Raw genomic sequence first — 18,726 nt, 5'->3', positions numbered from 1 at the left:
AACTTACTGTGTTTGAAAATTAACGCTTAACTCGGTGTCGAACTACACAGTCTTAAGGTGGGAGGAACCTACCAACAGGTACCGATGTTAAAAGGCAAAAAACATTCGCTCAAAATCTAAATTCATACTCCTGGAGATAACGTAMAAGAGGTAGCACAAGATGGTAGCAACAGGTGATCTTAGAGCTTTTTTTTTTTTTTTTTTCATTTTATTAATTACAGCCTTGAAGTGTTGTTTATAAAAGTTACTAAAATTTGAATCAACACTTGAAAACACGATTTGTACCAGACTAGCTGCTATGGTAAGCATAGCTACGGGCATGTTGTCAGAGCAGTTCCAGAAGGCAACTGGCAACCAAGGGCTTCGGCTGGATTTTTGCTTGTATAATTTTTTTTTCCAAAGTGAATATGGACTACTACGAAAAAACTCTTTAAACAGGTTTGCGTGATTTATTTGCATGCATTTCTTTCAAGCTGGAGCAAGTGTGAAAACAGTTATTAGGACAGAGCAGGTTAAGGTTAACAAATTTAGCTAGCCTGATCTAATCTGCTTTATCATTGAGGCCATCCTCCACCGACCYGCTCGAGGAGCGGCGCAGCCCGGCGCGACGCCGTCCTAGCGGCAGCGCCGGCCGCCTTTCGCTCCGCAGGGAGCTCTCCCGACTGCTCGGAGCCCCAGCCGCAAACGCCAGACGCGCAGCTCCATCTCCTACGCTCCAGCCCCCAGGAACAAATTAGTAAGCACAAAAGCAAGGGTTTGGAGGAAAAGAAAAGAAAATACAGATTTTTCTAGTTTCATAACTGCATGCTGTCAAGCTGGAGCCCAATGAGATTTCCCCCCGCTCTCGTGCGAACGTTACTTTTTCCAGAAATTTCTCAGGGCTCGCAGGGCGGCYGTGGGCRCCCCGCGCGGGGGGCGGCCCGCGGGGCCGGCTATGCGGCTCCCCGCCGCAGCGGCTTCGCCTCACGAGCGCTCGCCCGGGAGCCGCCGGAGCAGCCTCGCCTCCGCTCCCCGCTCCGCTCGCGCTCCCACCGCGTCCGCCTTCCGCCCTCGAGTTCCTTTTACGCGGCAAAAGGCGCCAGAAAACGCGGCGGCGGCTCGCGTTCAAAGACGCTGCCGAGCGCGGCTCTACGCAGCCTCCAGCGTCCCCCGAATAAAGCCAGCGGAGACCTAACGCGGAGGGGGGCGGCCCCGAGCCGGTCCCGTCCCTCACGCCGCGGGGACGCAGGGCTCCTACGGCGGATTTCTCCCCCCCCCCCCCCCCCCCCCCCCCCTCTCTCCGCGGTCTTTGAGGCGATCGCGGTATGCACCGCAACGCTTTAAAACAGCAAAGCTTCTGGAAAACCCAAACAAAAGGCACGTCACGGGGTGACGTCAGCCTATATACAGTGCTGTGTGGTCGCGGCACATAAGCAAACCCATTCGTGTACCGCTTCCCTGGAAAAGCTTTTCAGTAAACGCACTCATGCTACTACAGGAGCTGCTCCCAGCAATAAGCCACCCATCTGCCATCAACAAGTTAGGACTAAAGGGAGCCGCAGCTGCGGAAAACGCAAACGGGAGCTTCAATTAAACAGCTGAGCAGTCACAGAGGACGAAAACTTGCATCGAGCATCGATTTAAAGATTACAGACCTGTCGCAGGAGACCAAGCCGGCGATTTCCAAAGGAATACTTTGAGAGGGGGTCGTGGATTCGATTTTGCACTAGTATCGGAGGACACTAAAACCAGTGAATCATTCAAAGGCTACCTTGCATTAGAGCCTTTCAGAGACTCACGGCGTTGAGTCTAAAACTACGACTGAATGCAACCTCCAATGTGCTCAAAAGAATGGGTAAGTTCGTGCATTTCTCTCTATCTTGTATAATGAATGAACAGCTGTGTTTTAAAGCAGCAGTTAGGTGCTAAAGCAATTTTTTTCTGAACTGAACCTTATGAAAAATGTTCTCAGATTGTGAGACTGTAATCCTCCGTAATACCGATAAAGACTCGTCCTAAGTGTAATATCCGAGTATTCTGTATTTAGCATAAAGTTGTTTCTTGCATTTAGAAGTAGCTTTTCAGAAATGCATGGAAATGTTATCTGCAGTGAAATCTTCCATCGTGATGTTCAAAGTATACTGATAAGGATATCCTATCTTGTTGTTTCCCTAAATTATATTCTGCAGGCTTACATTTCAAGTGGCCATTAGGGGCTCGTATGCTGGCAGCACTATATGCAATGAGTATGGTTTTAAAAATGCTGCCTGCCTTGGGCATGGCTTGTCCACCAAAATGTCGCTGTGAGAAGCTGCTCTTTTACTGTGACTCTCAGGGGTTTCACTCAGTGCCAAACACCACTGAAAAGGGCTCGCTAGGTTTGTCATTGAGGCACAATTATATTACTGAACTTGAAAGGGATCAATTTGCAAGCTTCAGTCAACTTACTTGGCTTCACTTAGATCATAATCAAATTGCAACAGTAAGAGAAGATTCTTTTCAAGGACTATATAAACTTAARGAATTAGTCTTAAGTTCCAACAAAATCTTTCATTTGCCAAACACAACTTTTAGCCAGCTGCTTAACCTGCAAAATTTGGACCTCTCTTTTAATCAGTTATCCTCTCTGCACCCGGAGTTGTTCTATGGCCTTCGCAAACTGCAAACCTTGCTTTTACGTTCCAACTCCCTGCGGACTATCCCGGTCCGCCTTTTCTGGGACTGTCGTAGCTTGGAGTTCCTGGATTTGAGCACAAATCGCTTGCGAAGTTTGGCTCGCAATGGATTTGCAGGATTAATCAAACTGAGGGAACTTCACCTAGAGCACAACCAGCTGACAAAGATTAATTTTGCTCATTTCCTCCGGCTCAGCAGCCTGCACACACTCTTCTTGCAGTGGAACAAAATTAGCAACTTGACATGTGGGATGGAGTGGACCTGGGGCACCTTAGAAAAGCTAGATTTGACTGGAAATGAAATCAAAGCCATCGATCTAACAGTTTTTGAAACTATGCCTAATCTTAAAATACTCCTAATGGATAACAACAAGCTAACCACTCTGGATTCCAAGATCTTAAACTCACTCACATCCATAACTACAGTGGGCCTCTCCGGCAATCTGTGGGAATGCAGCCCAAAGATCTGTGCCCTCGCCACCTGGTTGAGTGGTTTCCAAGGTCGGTGGGAGCACTCCATCCTCTGCCACAGCCCAGACCACACCCAGGGCGAGGATATTCTAGATGCAGTTCATGGTTTTCAGCTTTGCTGGAATTTATCAGCTGCTGCCACCTCCATGGCTACGACATACAGAGTTCCAACTACTGAGTACACAAAAAGAATAAGCTCTTCTAATTTCCATATGGGAGACAAAGAAATGCCAACTACGGCAGGCATGGTGGTTACCACTGAAGAACATTTCCCCGAGCCAAACAATGCCATCTTCACCCAAAGGGTAATTACAGGAACAATGGCTTTATTATTTTCTTTCTTTTTTATCATTTTTATAGTGTTCATCTCCAGGAAATGCTGCCCTCCCACATTGAGAAGAATTAGGCAGTGCTCAATGATTCAAAACCACAGGCAACTCCGCTCCCAAACACGGCTACATATGGCAAATATGTCAGACCAAGGACCGTACAATGAGTACGAACCCACCCACGAAGGACCCTTCATCATCATTAATGGCTATGGACAATGCAAGTGTCAGCAGCTGCCGTATAAAGAATGTGAAGTATAATACCTACATGCCATCACAAATTAAATCAGATAAGTAACCTATTTTAAAACTGTAGGGGACCTACATCAGATTCTAATTTTTACAAATGTTGACATAAAGCCTAATTTTCCAAGCTACTTAATGGAAACATTGTTTATGGAGTGGTGCAGTATTTTTAAGTTTTTTTAAAAAAATAAACCCATACTATTTTCAGTGTTAAAAAAGCAATGACTACATTAAACTTGCACTCCTACTGTTTAAAAGTCTAAAGCGATGCTCACCTCAATATGTAAAATGGTTCATGTTGTGTAATTATATGACTGTGTGTAAACATTTATACCGAAGTCTCCATATTCTACTTTTTCTAATGAAAATAGGCTGAGAGAAAGGATAGTAGGTGTCTACACAGAGACAGAGATCCGCGAGGGAACACACACTCCACTCGCTCCACTGCAGCTATACGATCCCAAACATTCCAGCTGGCTCAGTTTACTTTAAAGGCAGACYTGGGGGATGCTTTTCCTTCCATGATAATTTGACTTGAGGAAAAGGGGGAGGAAAAGAAAAGTGATCAAGGCGCAGGGAGGGGGTCTAAGTGCATCRGGGACCAGTGAATTTATTTTAATGTAGTTTTTCTACCTCCGTAACGATAGTTCGGCTTGCCTAAATGTACCTTGCTAAAGCTCATAAAAATACAGAATGGAGCAGTTCCCACAATCACCGATTAATCAGGATGATTGTCCTGATGCTTACAAAGTAGCCAGCATAGCTTATTTATTTAGGAAGGCTTAGTGTAACTTGATCCATTTGAGATATTAAACRGACTCAATTCTTACTGGATCTCTGCCTTGACTTGATAATGCTTTTCATGAATTCAGGCTAATTACTTACAGCTACGAACAAACATTATTTCAACACCTTTTCATGTGCAAATACCCTGAATGCATTTTTTTTYCCTTAAATTAAAAGCAAATACCAACTGCAGGGTTAAAAAGAGAGGAGGAAGGAAGAAGCCTCTCTTTGTCCCCCTCTGCCTGCGCTCCCTCCTCCCCCCAGCTGAGCTTCCTCTTGCCTGCAAGCTATTTTCATGCGCTAACCCCACTGGTTTCTTGGGAGACAGAATTTGCCCCTGTAATAGAAGCTTTCATTTGTCCAACTCTTCTGAAACCATCAAATCTTCCAAAATTCAAGGTAGTTGCCAGATTGAAAATACATACCTTCCAATAAGATAGTATAATATATTCAATTTATAGAATAGTTCACTGAAAAATGTTTTGTTTCTTAACATGGGACAGAATCTAAACCAGTATGCTGTTTTAAAAAAAATATATAAATATATATATATATATTCACACACACCCCTCGCTCTTAAGGAGTAATTTGATTTCTTTACCTAGAAATACCATATTGCTATTTATACTATATTATGAAATTATATGTAAATATTTGCAGATCTATGCAGAGATGGTGGCACTAAAGATGCCATGGGGCGGGGGGGGTGCAAAGGATTACATTATTTTTAAGTCAACTGTTCAAATATTGTAAACATTCTAACCAAAGTCAAAAGGACCAGAGGGATGGATTTTTTTAATATATATATATATATATATAGATGTACATGTATGTATATTTAAAAAAAAAATGTGTCGTGTCAAATGCTGCAGTGTTAAACAATTACCAGCACACACAGATGAAGAAAAGAAATTCCTCACAGTGTTGACAAACCTTGAGCAAATCAGTAATTACAGTATGCTAATGATGTGTTGTACCAAACTATTCTGCAAACTTTTCAAACAGAAAAAAAAAATCACTGCATAAAAATCTGTTTGCTAGTTCACTCTGCTTTTATATATCTGTATTACCACTTAGTGAGGTATTTAGGGTGCAATTATACAAGTTTGATGTTTTATTGTGAAATGAATTCGTCCAAGACAATTATAGCAAGATAAGTGTGACTTCTGTTCAGATTTTACAGAAAGGTTTTTCAATTTCTGGTTTTGAAGATATTAATCTTGCCCACCATCGTTTTACTTTTACGTACAGTGCCCTTATAAGGCAAATATTTTCTTTATTCCCTGTGATGCTGGACTTTAATGGAAGAGATTCAGTCAAGCTTATGGTTTTCCCTAAAAGTACCTTTAACCCCCATAACAGTTCACGATATGAAAAGACACTTTACACCTGTTCCATGAAATGACTGTTACCTTTAGCTGAATAGAGTAAATCCTGCTAGGCAAGCGGACGTCCCCGGCAGACAGGCACGACCACCGTCTTGATAGAAACCTGCGCCGGCCCAGGCACCTCCCTTACCTTTATTAAGCCAACAGTGGTCTACACAGCTGGGTATTGAAAGGCAGAGTAATTTCGGGAATGATTTTCGTGTACAACTATGGGTAGCAGCAGTGACAGAGTTATAGCTGAACTCATTAATTATGCTGGCATTGGCAGGCAAATATTTTTGCTACACTGTCACCAACTCTCAGATGTCAGAACTGAATTCTGAGGTCCTCAACCACCTTTGCGAGGAGGAGTTCCCCATTTACCCTTGCTATCCAGTAGAAGCTCTTGCTGTAAAATAGTTTCAAGGTAACGCAGTAGTTTTCCACGACAGAGGACGGTAAGGAGGAGCAGCCTCTTGCCCCAAGTAGTCTGATCACTGGTGAGGAGTATGGATTTCCAACAGCTACAGCTCTGCACAGAAGCAACTATATTACACGCTCAACAATAGCAAAGACAGATGTTCCAGCTGATTTAAACCTCTTCTCTGTCTCATCCCCTAATCCCATCTATAATCCACTTGTACCAACCTTATCCAGCCAAATAGCATTGCTCCACAGTGCCTCAAAGCAAACAAAAGCAAATGCCCAGTATCTCCTCCTCCCAGCATCCCCATTTTCAACTGGTTCTGCAATACCTGCTGGGCTCAGAGAGGGCACAACAGTAAGGCCCTGGACCCTGCCTAGCACCCTATGGTTAAATTTTCCTTTGATGGGCTGTAACATACACTAATATGCAACCAATCTTCCAAACACCTCGGTTTACACCTGCCTTTTCCAAGCCCATTTGTCACCAGGTTCTGGGCATAAGCGAAGCATTCACTACGTGTTAAATTTAAGGGAATGGCTACCATAAAACTTGCAGCATGTCAAACACTGGCAGCGAGGGCAACTCGAAGTGTCCCTGAAGAGGGACACTAAACTGCAGGCCAAGCCATCACTCCACGCAAGGATGCAACTAGAGGCTGTTCATGTTTTTCAGAGTTACTCTCTCTTCCGTTCCTGACTGCTTGCAACTCTTCCATACAAAGAGGAGACTCTAACGGCCTTGCTTGGCACGCTCTGATTCATTTTTTGATGGAGCACAAACCAAGACGATCCGGTTTAAACTGATGACATTTCAGGATGAACACTAAATAACAAAAGCTTGTTAAATTGCTCTCCCAAAACAGCAGCCATCTTGCACAGCTTCAGTTTCTAGGTCCCAAAGGGAATTAGAGGTGCTTCACCACCTCTAGACAAAAGTGGTCAGGGGCTTTTAAAACCGAGTTTCTTCTACTGCTCTTAAGATCCTCGTCCCACTCCGAGACCTCATCCAGCTGCACTGATTTTCACCTGCTGAAATACAAACCCAGCAGCCAAAGTTCGGTTTGAGTCATCGTATTGGAATGGGTCTGAATTAATACACTAGGCTCCACTCTAGCTGCTCGCTCTGCATTAGATCCTTCGTAAAATGCTCAGAGCTAAAAATTACTTGATAAGGAGTAGCCTGGATTAATGCTCAGCCTCCAACTGAAGCATTGCTCTGCACAGCAGCAACAGAACTCCCCATTTCCCATCAGATGCCAGCATAATTAAGGCCGCTGTTTCAACCGTTTTTGTTTTGCTTTTCCCCACATTAGAAAATTATCTGATTTTTTCCACAGATAAGCCTAGCCTGCATGCAAATCCAAGTGTTTGAGCTTATGCCCAGTTATGCTGCTTAGAAGGCAGCAGCCCATTGCTAACACGTGAAAACGGAAAGCATCCAGTGGCTTTAAACCAGAAATCTGTGCTAAATGCTTGGGGTTTTTTTCTTTCTTTTCTTTTTTTTTTAATGCACCTAAGTTAATTTCTGAATTACTTCAATGCAAATAAAGTTGATGCGAGTTTGTGATCTGCATAGCTATTAAGATCCATCTGTTCAGACCTAGGAAACCTACCCAGAAAGCTAGATTTCATCTTTCTTATGAATTTTTCCATAAAAATGYGACTTCAGAATGGAACACAGTATTTCTCCTCTCTAGAGGGGAAAAGAAAAAAAAGGAGGGAGGAGGAACAAATGGCAAAAGGAAAGGTAGTTTCACAGCAGCAGCAAGCTGCTCCCTCCCAAAGAAGGGGCCCRTACACCCGAACTGGTGCCAGGGCTTGCTTTTCAAGCCGTCACGCTAGCGGTGCATTTAAAGGCCATTTCACAGCCAGCTGGAAATCCAGCATTTCACATCTCGTAGAAGGCCCTCCTGTGAGAAGCATCTAGGGAAAGGTGACGGAAGCTTTGATGGCTATAATCAAACCTCATCTCAGACAGGGCAAAACTGATGCTATCTAAGGGCAAAGCAGCATACAGCTTGCACACCTGRGACATAGGCACTGAAAAGCACCACCTGCTATTTTTCCACTAATCTTTTGTAAAAAGAAAAAAAAAAACACCACACACACAGTTTTTCTTTTTAGCATTATTAAAACATTAGTGAGTGAACTATTCTACCAGCTTAGCAACCAGAGCTTACAAAGAAAAGTCTTAGATTCATTGTATTTAAATTATGTTTCAAGAGCCGATTTCTGAYGGGGGGGGTATAAGTAACGAAGTAAAATGAAGTGCAGTGTACATAAAAATTTTGGGATTAAAATTGYGTATACTGTAAAACCGAATTTGCCTCTTTCTTGCTCCTTTTTCAAACGGAGGTGTCAAAAACTTCTTCAAAATACACAAGGACCAGTTTACATCCACCGTGTTTTAAAAGTGCATCAACACTGTTCAAAGCACATCACCTAGGCAGTAAAAGGGCAGTCTGGGCCAGGCCGTTTGCTACCCCCTCCAAGTACAGCACTTTCAGTTATTCTACAAGGTACAGAGCATTGCATGAATTCTTCTTGGACGAGGTGCCTCTTAACTACCACAAGTCATTCGTATAGCAAGGTGGGAGTAACAGAACAAAAACCAAAGCAAAACGCAAGCTCTTAGCTCAGCGGACCAAACCCTCGTAACTACCTGCATCAGGAACAGCAAGGCCAGTAGCATCTTCTCCAACCCATTGGCCATGAGCCTTGGCAGCAACCAAGCAGCAGCTACCTGCACTGTTCATGAGACCTTGCTCCCTGATGGTGTTTTTTCTCTTAGGTACCCTAGTAGACCAACCATGAGTTACGGCACCAGCTGGGAGCGTGGCATTTCCACCAGGGCTTCCTTGCCAAGGTTTCAGCAAGGGCGAGTGGTCCGTATCATTTAAAGATGTCAGGCCACCAACACACAACCTCAGCTTTGAATTACAATCAACTAGAAAATGGCAGAGAAATACACCCCTGAATAAATGTAATGATCAAAGTCACTGTTTTAGTAACACGAGAAAGAAGTTTCTGCGTTAGACAAGTGGCAAGTTCCTGGACACAACCTAGAAGGCTTGATACAGGTTGATAACTGGAAGAACAACAAGTTTCAGGATGTCCTGAGATGATTACACACATCTGAACAGCCAGCTAAAATAATTTCAATAATAAAGCTTTAGCTGCACCTACTTTTTTTTGCAAAAGGTTTAGTTAAAATAAGTTCTCAYGGGTTTTAAATGCTAGTTGGCTAACTGTTCCTCAAATTCTTCTAATATTTCAAAGAAATACATGATAAATCAGTCTTTTAGACAAACTTTAAAAGTTTTGTTTTCAGAGGCAAAGTTAAGACACATAAGAAGAAAAAAATGATATTCTGAAAATACTATGCAAATCCTTCAAGTCTAGGTAGTAACAAGAAAACGTCGGTATCACTAGCAACATACTATTGAAACTAGGCAATATTAAGACAACTATAAAAATAAATAAATAAGAGACACAAACAGACTCAAGAATCTGACCAGACAAGACTACTCAAATGAATTGAAAACTGAAGTGCATTTAGGAAAGTGTTGATCTTCTAAGTTTATAGGCTAAGGACCAAAATTCAGTCCAAGTGTTCATTCACCATAAAATCTTAAAGTTAATATTTATTTTATTCTGTTCTTAAAAAAAAAAAAAAAAAAAAAGGAAAAGAAAAAGAAAACATCACCCCTAAGAATTGTTACAAAACGTTTATTTTTGCAATGAATTATTTGGCTTGGCTACTGAGGGCATTCAGCAAACATTTGGGGGATTAAAAGTAACCCAAACATGATGTTAGTTCTTCTGCTGTTTCTAATCAACAAAGCTTAAGAAATATAACTTCCTCTTCTTTCTTAGTTCCTAAAAGACCAAAGACAAAATACATACAAAGATCATTTGAGAGCAACTGAACTGGCAGCACAAAAAACAACAGCTAGGAGCTGACCTGTGATCAGAGAGGGGTATTTGGCCATCCTCCTCGAATTAAATGCAAGGTCTTCTTCCCAAAACAACACCCAAACACTTCCAACACATGCACAAGCCAAACAAAGGTGATGCTCTCTACTACCAGGAAGTTTAAGTAACTCTAATAAATCCTCCTTTTAAACAAAAATGAAATATTTTATTATTTTAAACAAATCTCAGGTAAGATACTCCTGTTTTTCTCAACAGGCTTTCCTACTTATACGTTCAAGCCTTAGACAAACCTAGGCAGAAAGTGAGCAAGCTTTTATTTCTTTCACCCACAGAAAAGGTGCAAAACATTCACTATTTGATATATGTGCACTATATGCTATTTCAGCTTTAAAAGCAGCCTTATCTCACAAAAACTCTGGAAGTGAAAAAAAAATGGTTCATCCATCAAGAAGGTTCTTAAATAATGAACRGGTCATAACTCTTTACAGTCAAAARCAATTAATTTTCTGTATTCTAATCAGGAGAATAAATCTCAAAAATCCATTCTAATGGCTCTGAATCTGAAAGCAGTGCTACAGCTGAATTTTTAATTTTAAAGTACAGCAAGGACTTCTGCCATTTAAACATACAATCTTTTACCAAACAGAACAGCCTTACTACATATTTAATTGGTAGAACAGGTTTTGCTAGACCACATGAGATTAAAGACAGCACTAGCTACAGAAAATGCATTTCAAATAGAAAAATCTTTCCAAGATACTTCTCAACTATATGGCTACAAAATTCTTGAAATATCCTTTAAGTGTACAAAACACTGTAGAACGAAAGCTTATTGCAAAAAGTGATGTTTACTTTCACRATTGCAAAGAACTATAAATACTGAGAAGACCGAACGTGAAATCCAGCTCAACCCTACAGTAAGTATTTTATTATGATGTACTTGTTCTCCTTCCTGTAACAAGCTCCTAAATAATCCATCACACATCCAGAACTTCTGCTTCAAAAGCCATATGCTGGATAACTGGGACTATGAATTTGTGCTCTCAAAGAGATTCCTTCAACCCTGACACAGCCTTACATTTTTAATCTTTCAGAGAAGAAAAATTGTAAAATTAATAGAGCTCTTACTAAAGCTAATAATGACACAATCTGTTAATAGTGAGAACASGCGAAAGGACACAGAATAGTAATGAGCTTCCATCACTAAGGGCATCACACAACAGGTAACTATGGCAAAGCATGTAGGCAATCCCCTCCATTAAAGGTATTTCTGGAAGTTTTGTTAGCAATCTGTGCTCTGAGTGAATCAAAGTTTAGCTACCMAACCTGCAAGTCACCCCCAGATGGGACTCACACCAGGCACATCTTCAGTATGCACTTATTAAAGGATATATGCCAGGATCAAATTAATATAAATTGGGAAAACCACACAGTGGGCCATTCGGCAAGCCTCATGTCAGACCATATATCCTTTATTTAAAGGACAGAGAGGTAGTAAAGCATCATCTATACTGTCCTTCGGATAAGAGGACTTCAGCAAAGATGTAGAACTACTTACTGGTCTAATCTAGTCCTGAAGCAAACCATCCCCAAATGGGCAGCAACATCTGCTGTGGCAAGGTCTATAGATACTTGAGATTTACTCCACACTTGAAATTTTGGCTGAATAATTTAAACATTATGGGATTCCTCCTCATCTTTCCAGGTAGTTCTGAAAATGGAAATACTTGGAAACTTAGGTGCGCAGGTAAGACTACAAGTTTGGTACTTGGGGGAAGCGGCAGGCAGTCATAAGCCATACTGGGCAAYGGATGAAAGGAGACTGAGGGTAGGCAGGCAAGAGTTTGCTAACTCATAACTCCTACAGTGAGCTGGGAACTGTACGGATACCAAGTGCATCTTCAGGGTTCAGATCGTTAAAAATTTAAAAGCCACAGGCTAGACAGGAAGAAAAAAGCCTCTAGTTTATATACCTCTCTGTAGATTTAACCAATTAACTCAGGGATATCCATCAGTGGTATGGCAGCTGTGAAACTTTGAAATAAGGGAGCATCAGCTACATGACAGATGCTTTTTTTCCCTGCAATTAGCATCCAGTCCTAAGACACTAGGAACTTCAAATAGGTTACAGTTAGACCTTTGATTAGATTGGACTACTGAAAAAAAATACTGTAAGCTTTGGCAGGTATTACATCTCTAACATGACTCCACACTCCTGAGCAAAACAAATAATAACATACCTTTGACAAGCTACTACAATACAGAGTGACAGTTCATTTTTTAAAAGAAGTCTATATATTCTCRAGGTCAGAGTTTCAGGTCTCGCGGTCAGGTATTTCTGCTGGGGCTTACTATTGACTTTTGCAGGTACAGACTGCAGCCTCCTACGACCCAGAAGGAGAGCAGAGGGTCACCTGTCCCTTAGGCTTGAGCCCAGCCCAGCATCACAGGCACGCTGGAAGGTGGCATAGGGACCCCATAGGGACCGCTCGTGGTTCTCTGAAGTCTTCCAGTATAGCTGAAGCCAAGACAATGCTGAAGCCTAGTAAATGCTTGCCATATCAAGAACAACAAATGAGCACCGGGTTTGGGCACAAAAAAAGCTATTTAAACTGCTCCTTGGCAGCCACTGGAATACTCTTCTAGCTGGATCCATCATTGGCTCCAACCGTTTGCCATGCATATACACATCCCTGTACTGAAAACACTGTTTCCAACAATCCTTCCTGCAAATAYACAGGTGTGTCTACCAGACAGGCAGGAATACCACTTAATTTCCACAACACACAAAAAAGTAAAGATCAACAATTTGTTCCTTACACTGCTTATCAATAACACATATTATAAATCTTGTATATGAAGCAAACTTTTGTCAGTTGTATTAACCCGATTGTAACTGGAGAGTAAGTCTCTGTTTGGTACCAGCTAAAATATGCCAGTCTTTTGGATGAGGGACATTTGCTGCTAAAATAGTTTAAGATTCATGCCGTTAACTGTAAAACATAATATAACAGTGAAATCGGGACTTAATGCAGTTCAGACATCCACAAATCACCTGCTGCAACTTGCATATTCTTTCAGCACTGAGAATKGCCAAACGAGTTGCAATGTCTCTTCCACTCCAAGTTCGGGATTATTTTGCAATTTAGGCATTTGTTGACAGATCTGGAGCTTGGAGAAAACCACCACTTTCCTCCAAATCTGGGAAGTGTTTATGGAAAGAATCCAAAGCTCTTAAGCACTGCTCCCACGCTTCAGAGGAGTACTCTACCTAGCAGCAGACAGGACACCAAAAACCACAAGAAAAGCAGAGAACTTCCTATGCACTTCAGACGCACACACACAAGCACTAATATTATAGAGAAGTCTGCAAAGTGAATGCGTTCAATACCTTTCCTTAACACAGCTCAAGACTAGTCCAGGACATTGCCAAGACTAGCAGCTGTCTGAGAGCATACCATAAAACACTGCAGACAAATGGAAAGCCCTGACAAAGTGGAGAACCACTCTAGCGCACCACGCAGATAAATTTCAGGGATATTACCCTTTCATATCTACATCTGTCTTTGGACAACGATTAATTTGACAAGGCGTGCCAGTGAGATTGCGTCCAGACACACATGAACACATTTTATGCCAGATTCAAATGAGTCAAAACTATCAGACTGCTTTTTTCAGCTTAGTGGGCACTTTATCATTTGAACAAACCAAAGCAAAGCTGCATCCTCAAAATAAGAAGTTTTACACTCGTTTTTCATGTCCATTTATTCAAAACCAGTAATGTTCATCAGGCAAACTAGTAAGTGATCATCAGCTTTAAAAAAATAGTTTCAAGTGTTCATGCAAACCTGGCCGCATTGAATTACATTCTGTTCCCTGAAACTSCACTGACTTCAGTCTATGCAGTGACAGTCAATGAAAAAAGTCKAATCTATACTTACTGACACCAACAGACAGGTATCAACCAGGAACCATGCAAACATGAGGAACTCACTCCAGAGAGAATGAGATATGTAAACAACAACTACCCAAAYCCCATTCCTCTAAAGCACTTAATTATGCATACATATGCAATRAGTAAAAAATACAGATGTCACTTCTTGGTGATTATTAACTCATTCTTTACAGATTATTAAAAYAGCTTCTACACAGGCTGGTTTCTCATGTTTTGACAAGTGTTTTTTTTTCCTTTATGTAATGTAATCATAAATGGAAGAGACTTATTTTTACCAACATTATCAAACGCATTCTACCGCCTTTGAAATAGATATTTCTTGTCTTTTCACTAGCAATACTCAGTCATACTGAAGAACACACAGGTTTTTCTTCTTCCAAATGTCACACTATCTTYGGGCTTTCATGGCAGCTCTCCAAAATGTCCAAGGCTACCCCAGCCTAAAACACAATCCTAATGCCATACAAATTGCCCCAGAATTGCCAACTAATCTCTTGGTAAATGCTGTGTCTGGTTTGTAATCAGTTAACATCTTGATGACTACCAAATCAGGACAATATGAAGTGTTAAGTTTCAATCCCAAGTCATACAGGAATCCAGTTGCTAAATGACTAGGTTGAATATATGTATGTATGTACATGTACACACACATAAAAGTCCTATTCTGCTCTAACTGCATAGGGAACCAGCAGTTGAATTCAGATATCTCCACAGGATTCAGTGAACTAAGTGAGCTAGTCTTCTTTTAGGCAGAAGAGGAATCAAACCATTAAAACTGCACAACATGTATCTTCTTTTCAGTAAGTGCTACAAAAAAAATATTGCAAAATTGAAACTGGCAAGTAACCTACTCTAAAACTGACACTAGTTTTCATTAAACCACATACACTTTAAAAATAGTTAACTTACCCTAATTTTTGTTAAGTCACCATGATCACACAGGGACAAAGGAAGGATAACCACTATCAGCTAGATTTTAACACAGCAAGGACACCTGAAATCTTTAGCAAAATGCAAGAGGCTTACAGCTCTTATTAGTCTGGCCATGTCAGGCTAGATAAAATTGCAGAGAGCACCTTGAGTTCTTTGGTCAAATCTTCAGAAGAGCTCAGCCGAGATCAGCAGCTGCAAACTTCAGGACAGGAGGCAGCTTTGGAAGAACCAAAAGTTCAAGTGAACACCACTATCAAACCAAAAGCTTTTAAAGTCATTTTTTAAATGAAATATGGCACTGGATGTCCAAAGAACTTGCCATCACTGAACCAACTAAACAGTCRTCAAAAAAGTTTTCTAGTTAAGTCCTTTGAGAAGCAAGTTGAAGAGCTTTAGCTTGCAATTGGTTACACCTGCAAAGCTTCCCCCTTACCCTAGCCAACAGATAGAGCTTAGGCACTCTCTGCCCTCCTCCTATCTTGCATCATGAAGGAGCACCAAACGTAGAAGGGTTACTCTTCAGGCAGCCCAGCATCCTGCTTAACCTTAGTGAGCTTGCAGATTGATTCCTGCCTTCATCTGCTCCTACCGCTTTCTCCCTGCCTCGTCTCTGCTGTAAGGACTCGGCGTGCTGCCCCTGGGCTGCTCTGCTGTGGCTAGCTGTACAGCTCAGGGTGCAAGACCCATCACGGTGGAGCTCACTCCCCTGGTTATCCAGCAACAGAGACACTCAACCCCCAGCTCTCGTTCAATCTCCGCACAGAGCAAAACCAAACGCGCAGTGTAAAATTGGTGAGTTTGCCCCAAGTGCATTCTGCAACCTATAGTCCCCTCACAGTCTAAAGGTATGGGTCTATTTAAAACCCACAGAAGGAACTGAGTTGCTCCTAAAAGCCCAATTTTAAATCTATAGTGTTCCTTTTTGCTACGTGCAGATGAAAATCAGGCTGAATTTCTGCTGACTGTATAGCAATCAGGTGAGGCCTAATTCAGCATTCAAATCGCTCTCGAACAACAACTGACAAGCTCAAGAAGGACGGCCGAGTATTTTGTCAACACTTCCAGCTGTTTCCTCACAAAACAAATTTTGTTGAGTTACCACTAGCTAAACAAAGCTGGATACAGGTCAATTCGACTCACTTTCCGTAGCGACAAGGAGAGGAGACTGGAAGGCTGGATGGGGAAACGTCTCCGAATACCGAACGAGGGGGACAAAACACAATCCTGCAGCATCCACGAGCCAGCTGCTCGGGCTGGTGAGTAATGCACTCTTGCAGAGCCTCTTTTTACGCTTAATTTTCCCCTTTTATGTTAATTGGTATCCTAATTTAAAGAATATCTGTAAATTACATGAACAAATAGATCCATCAAGAAATAGGAAAAGCACGTCTCAAGCTTAGACCTGAAGTAACTTTAAAAGCCCTAAAATATTCCATATTTTACATGCATGTGAATGGCTTTAGAAATAGAACAACTAAAATTGGAACAACACAGACCCCTGCAAAACTCAAATTAAAAAGAGCGAGCCAAGAGAGCATATGCCCTTTCCAAGAGGAAGGGAACGYATTATGAATCTGGGATGAAAGCCATCTAACTCCTGGCAAGACAGCTTGGAGAAACAGATAATAAAACAATCCTACCGATACAGTCATAAGACATTCAAAGCTAGAATTAATGTATCCTTTATTCATTATTAGATACATAAATAGCTTTAGTTTGTGGCATTTTTATATATACCCTATAGAATGGGATTCAGCTTGCAACACAACAGAGAAAATTGTATATGAAGTTGCCTTCAAGAGGAAGCAAAAGGCATTAAAACTGGAAATAACATCAAAAGCTGCCTAGCTGTCTAGGGACTAGTTAACAAGCACCTCTAGCCTTACCAGTACCAAAAAGTATGAGACAAGCATCTCCTCTGCCTCCCACACATGGTAACTTCGCTTCCTCCMAAACAACAAAAGTGCTTGAAATTAAAACAAAAAATGAAGTAGCGGACCAGCAGGTTGGCAGTATCAGCCTTCAGTTGCGTTTCTATCAGCTCCTTCTACCTTCAGCACTACAGCAAGTGACTTGCTGAGGATCCGTGCTGGATTAAAAAGGCACTCCAGCGTGACATGCCTAACGTCATCCTTTACGGAGACGCTATCAAGCCATTATTTACTCAGCTAACTAATTAGCCAGCCACTGTTGCAGATAATGAGGAAGCATTAAAGTATTTGGAATTCGAGTATAAGCTTGACACATACAAAGTGGTTGCCCTTCTTGGAGAGAAATCGAGTGTCAATGGCAATAAACCATTTAGGAATTGTCTGTACATGCGAGGTGGAGCAGCAAAGTAGTATCATTTGTAAGATAAATGCTCAAAAAAAAGGGAGGCAAAGGGCAATATAGGATGCAGAGGAACCTTACATTCCTATTGTATCATGCACTACTGGTGCATGAGAAACCATTAGGTAGATAATAAAGAAAAAGCCATTCAAAACAAATAAAAATCATGTACAGAAACATACAGTCCTGCGCATAGAAATATGGAAATAAAATGTACTCAAGCTGACAGCAATTTCAAAAACCCAGTTTGTTCAGTTCAGTCTTACATCAAAAAACAAGTCTGAACTGAACACAGGGTTCAGCACAGTCTAGTACTAAAACAACCTTTCCCTTTACATACATACCACTCCAGAAGTGGGCAATACAACCAAAGCAAAGCTACAGAATGCATAAAATAAGTTAATCTGTCTATTAGAAATTACAGCAGGCATACTCCCAGTATACAGGCAACATGACAGGGCCTTGCCGTTTCACAAGCATTTCCTAAACATGAATAATGTCTTCATGAGAGTATATGGGGTAGGATCAGGCTATGAAGATGTACTGCTCAATTACCATTGCTTTGGTCTATGCTTGTCTCCCTCCATTTGATCTCCTCCTTCCTTTTAACAGTAATTTCTACAGTCAAACTCAACAGCATTTGCATATGCAGCGTAACGTCATAAGCTTTTAAGTTTGTGAGGGCCTCTGTCCTCCTCAGATATTKGCCTAATTTAACAGAGAGCCAAGCGACCACCCTGTGGGCCATTTAGCTCCAAAAGGGTCAGCTGTTCTGATGCAAGGCAGAACAGCTTTGAACTTTGTTTTCCTCCTTCATTACAGTTATTTCTGCATTAAATTCTCATTTCTTGGCTTTTTTCAGTTCACTGACCTCTAGAATTGGGATGTTTTTGACTCCTGGAGAGGTGCCCAAAAACTTCATTCTGCCTCTAGGAAATTCACAGTTTGGCATTTAAGGAGAACAGTATCAAATGATATAGCTGCAGTCCTATTTTGTACTCGACATCAGAGCTCTCATGTCACCTTCTTCCCCCTAGATGACTCAAGAAAGACCATTCAAAAGTTTTCAGAAGTTGTCCTCAAAGTAAAGATTCAAAGATGTAGTAGAGAAAAGAGCAAGACAAGCCATCAAGTTCCCAGGGGAACACAAAACTGTGCAGGTTCTCAGGAAGAGCCTCAGGAAATTTGTTGGAGTGGGTAGGGGCCAGAAGAAGTTGACTGTTGAGGTGGGCAAGACACACACATGAACTCTTTAGAAAGAGAAATGATATTCAAATCACCTGGACACAGAA

The 18,726-nt window shown here is 41.5% G+C and overlaps 2 protein-coding genes across 2 annotated transcripts in view; one reads left to right on the top strand and one right to left on the bottom strand.

Moving 5' to 3' along the window:
* The window catches only part of CTNNA1 (catenin alpha 1), a 98,958-nt gene that overhangs the window by 54,535 nt on the left and 25,697 nt on the right, over positions 1 to 18,726 (bottom strand). The window lies entirely within an intron of this gene.
* Positions 320 to 3,857, top strand: LRRTM2 (leucine rich repeat transmembrane neuronal 2). The gene is made up of 3 exons (XM_085307808.1): positions 320 to 343; positions 650 to 736; positions 2,117 to 3,857. Exons 1-3 carry the CDS (start codon positions 320 to 322, stop codon positions 3,713 to 3,715), a joined length of 1,710 nt encoding a protein of 569 aa, XP_085163934.1. The 3' UTR covers positions 3,716 to 3,857.

The sequence above is a fragment of the Rhea americana genome, unplaced genomic scaffold, assembly GCF_003343005.1.
Source record: "Rhea americana isolate MKP2758 unplaced genomic scaffold, rheAme1 scaffold_264, whole genome shotgun sequence".
Taxonomy (NCBI): Eukaryota; Metazoa; Chordata; class Aves; order Rheiformes; family Rheidae; genus Rhea; species Rhea americana.
Note: the sequence above shows the minus strand (reverse complement) of the source record. Positions and strands in the feature narration are given on the sequence as shown.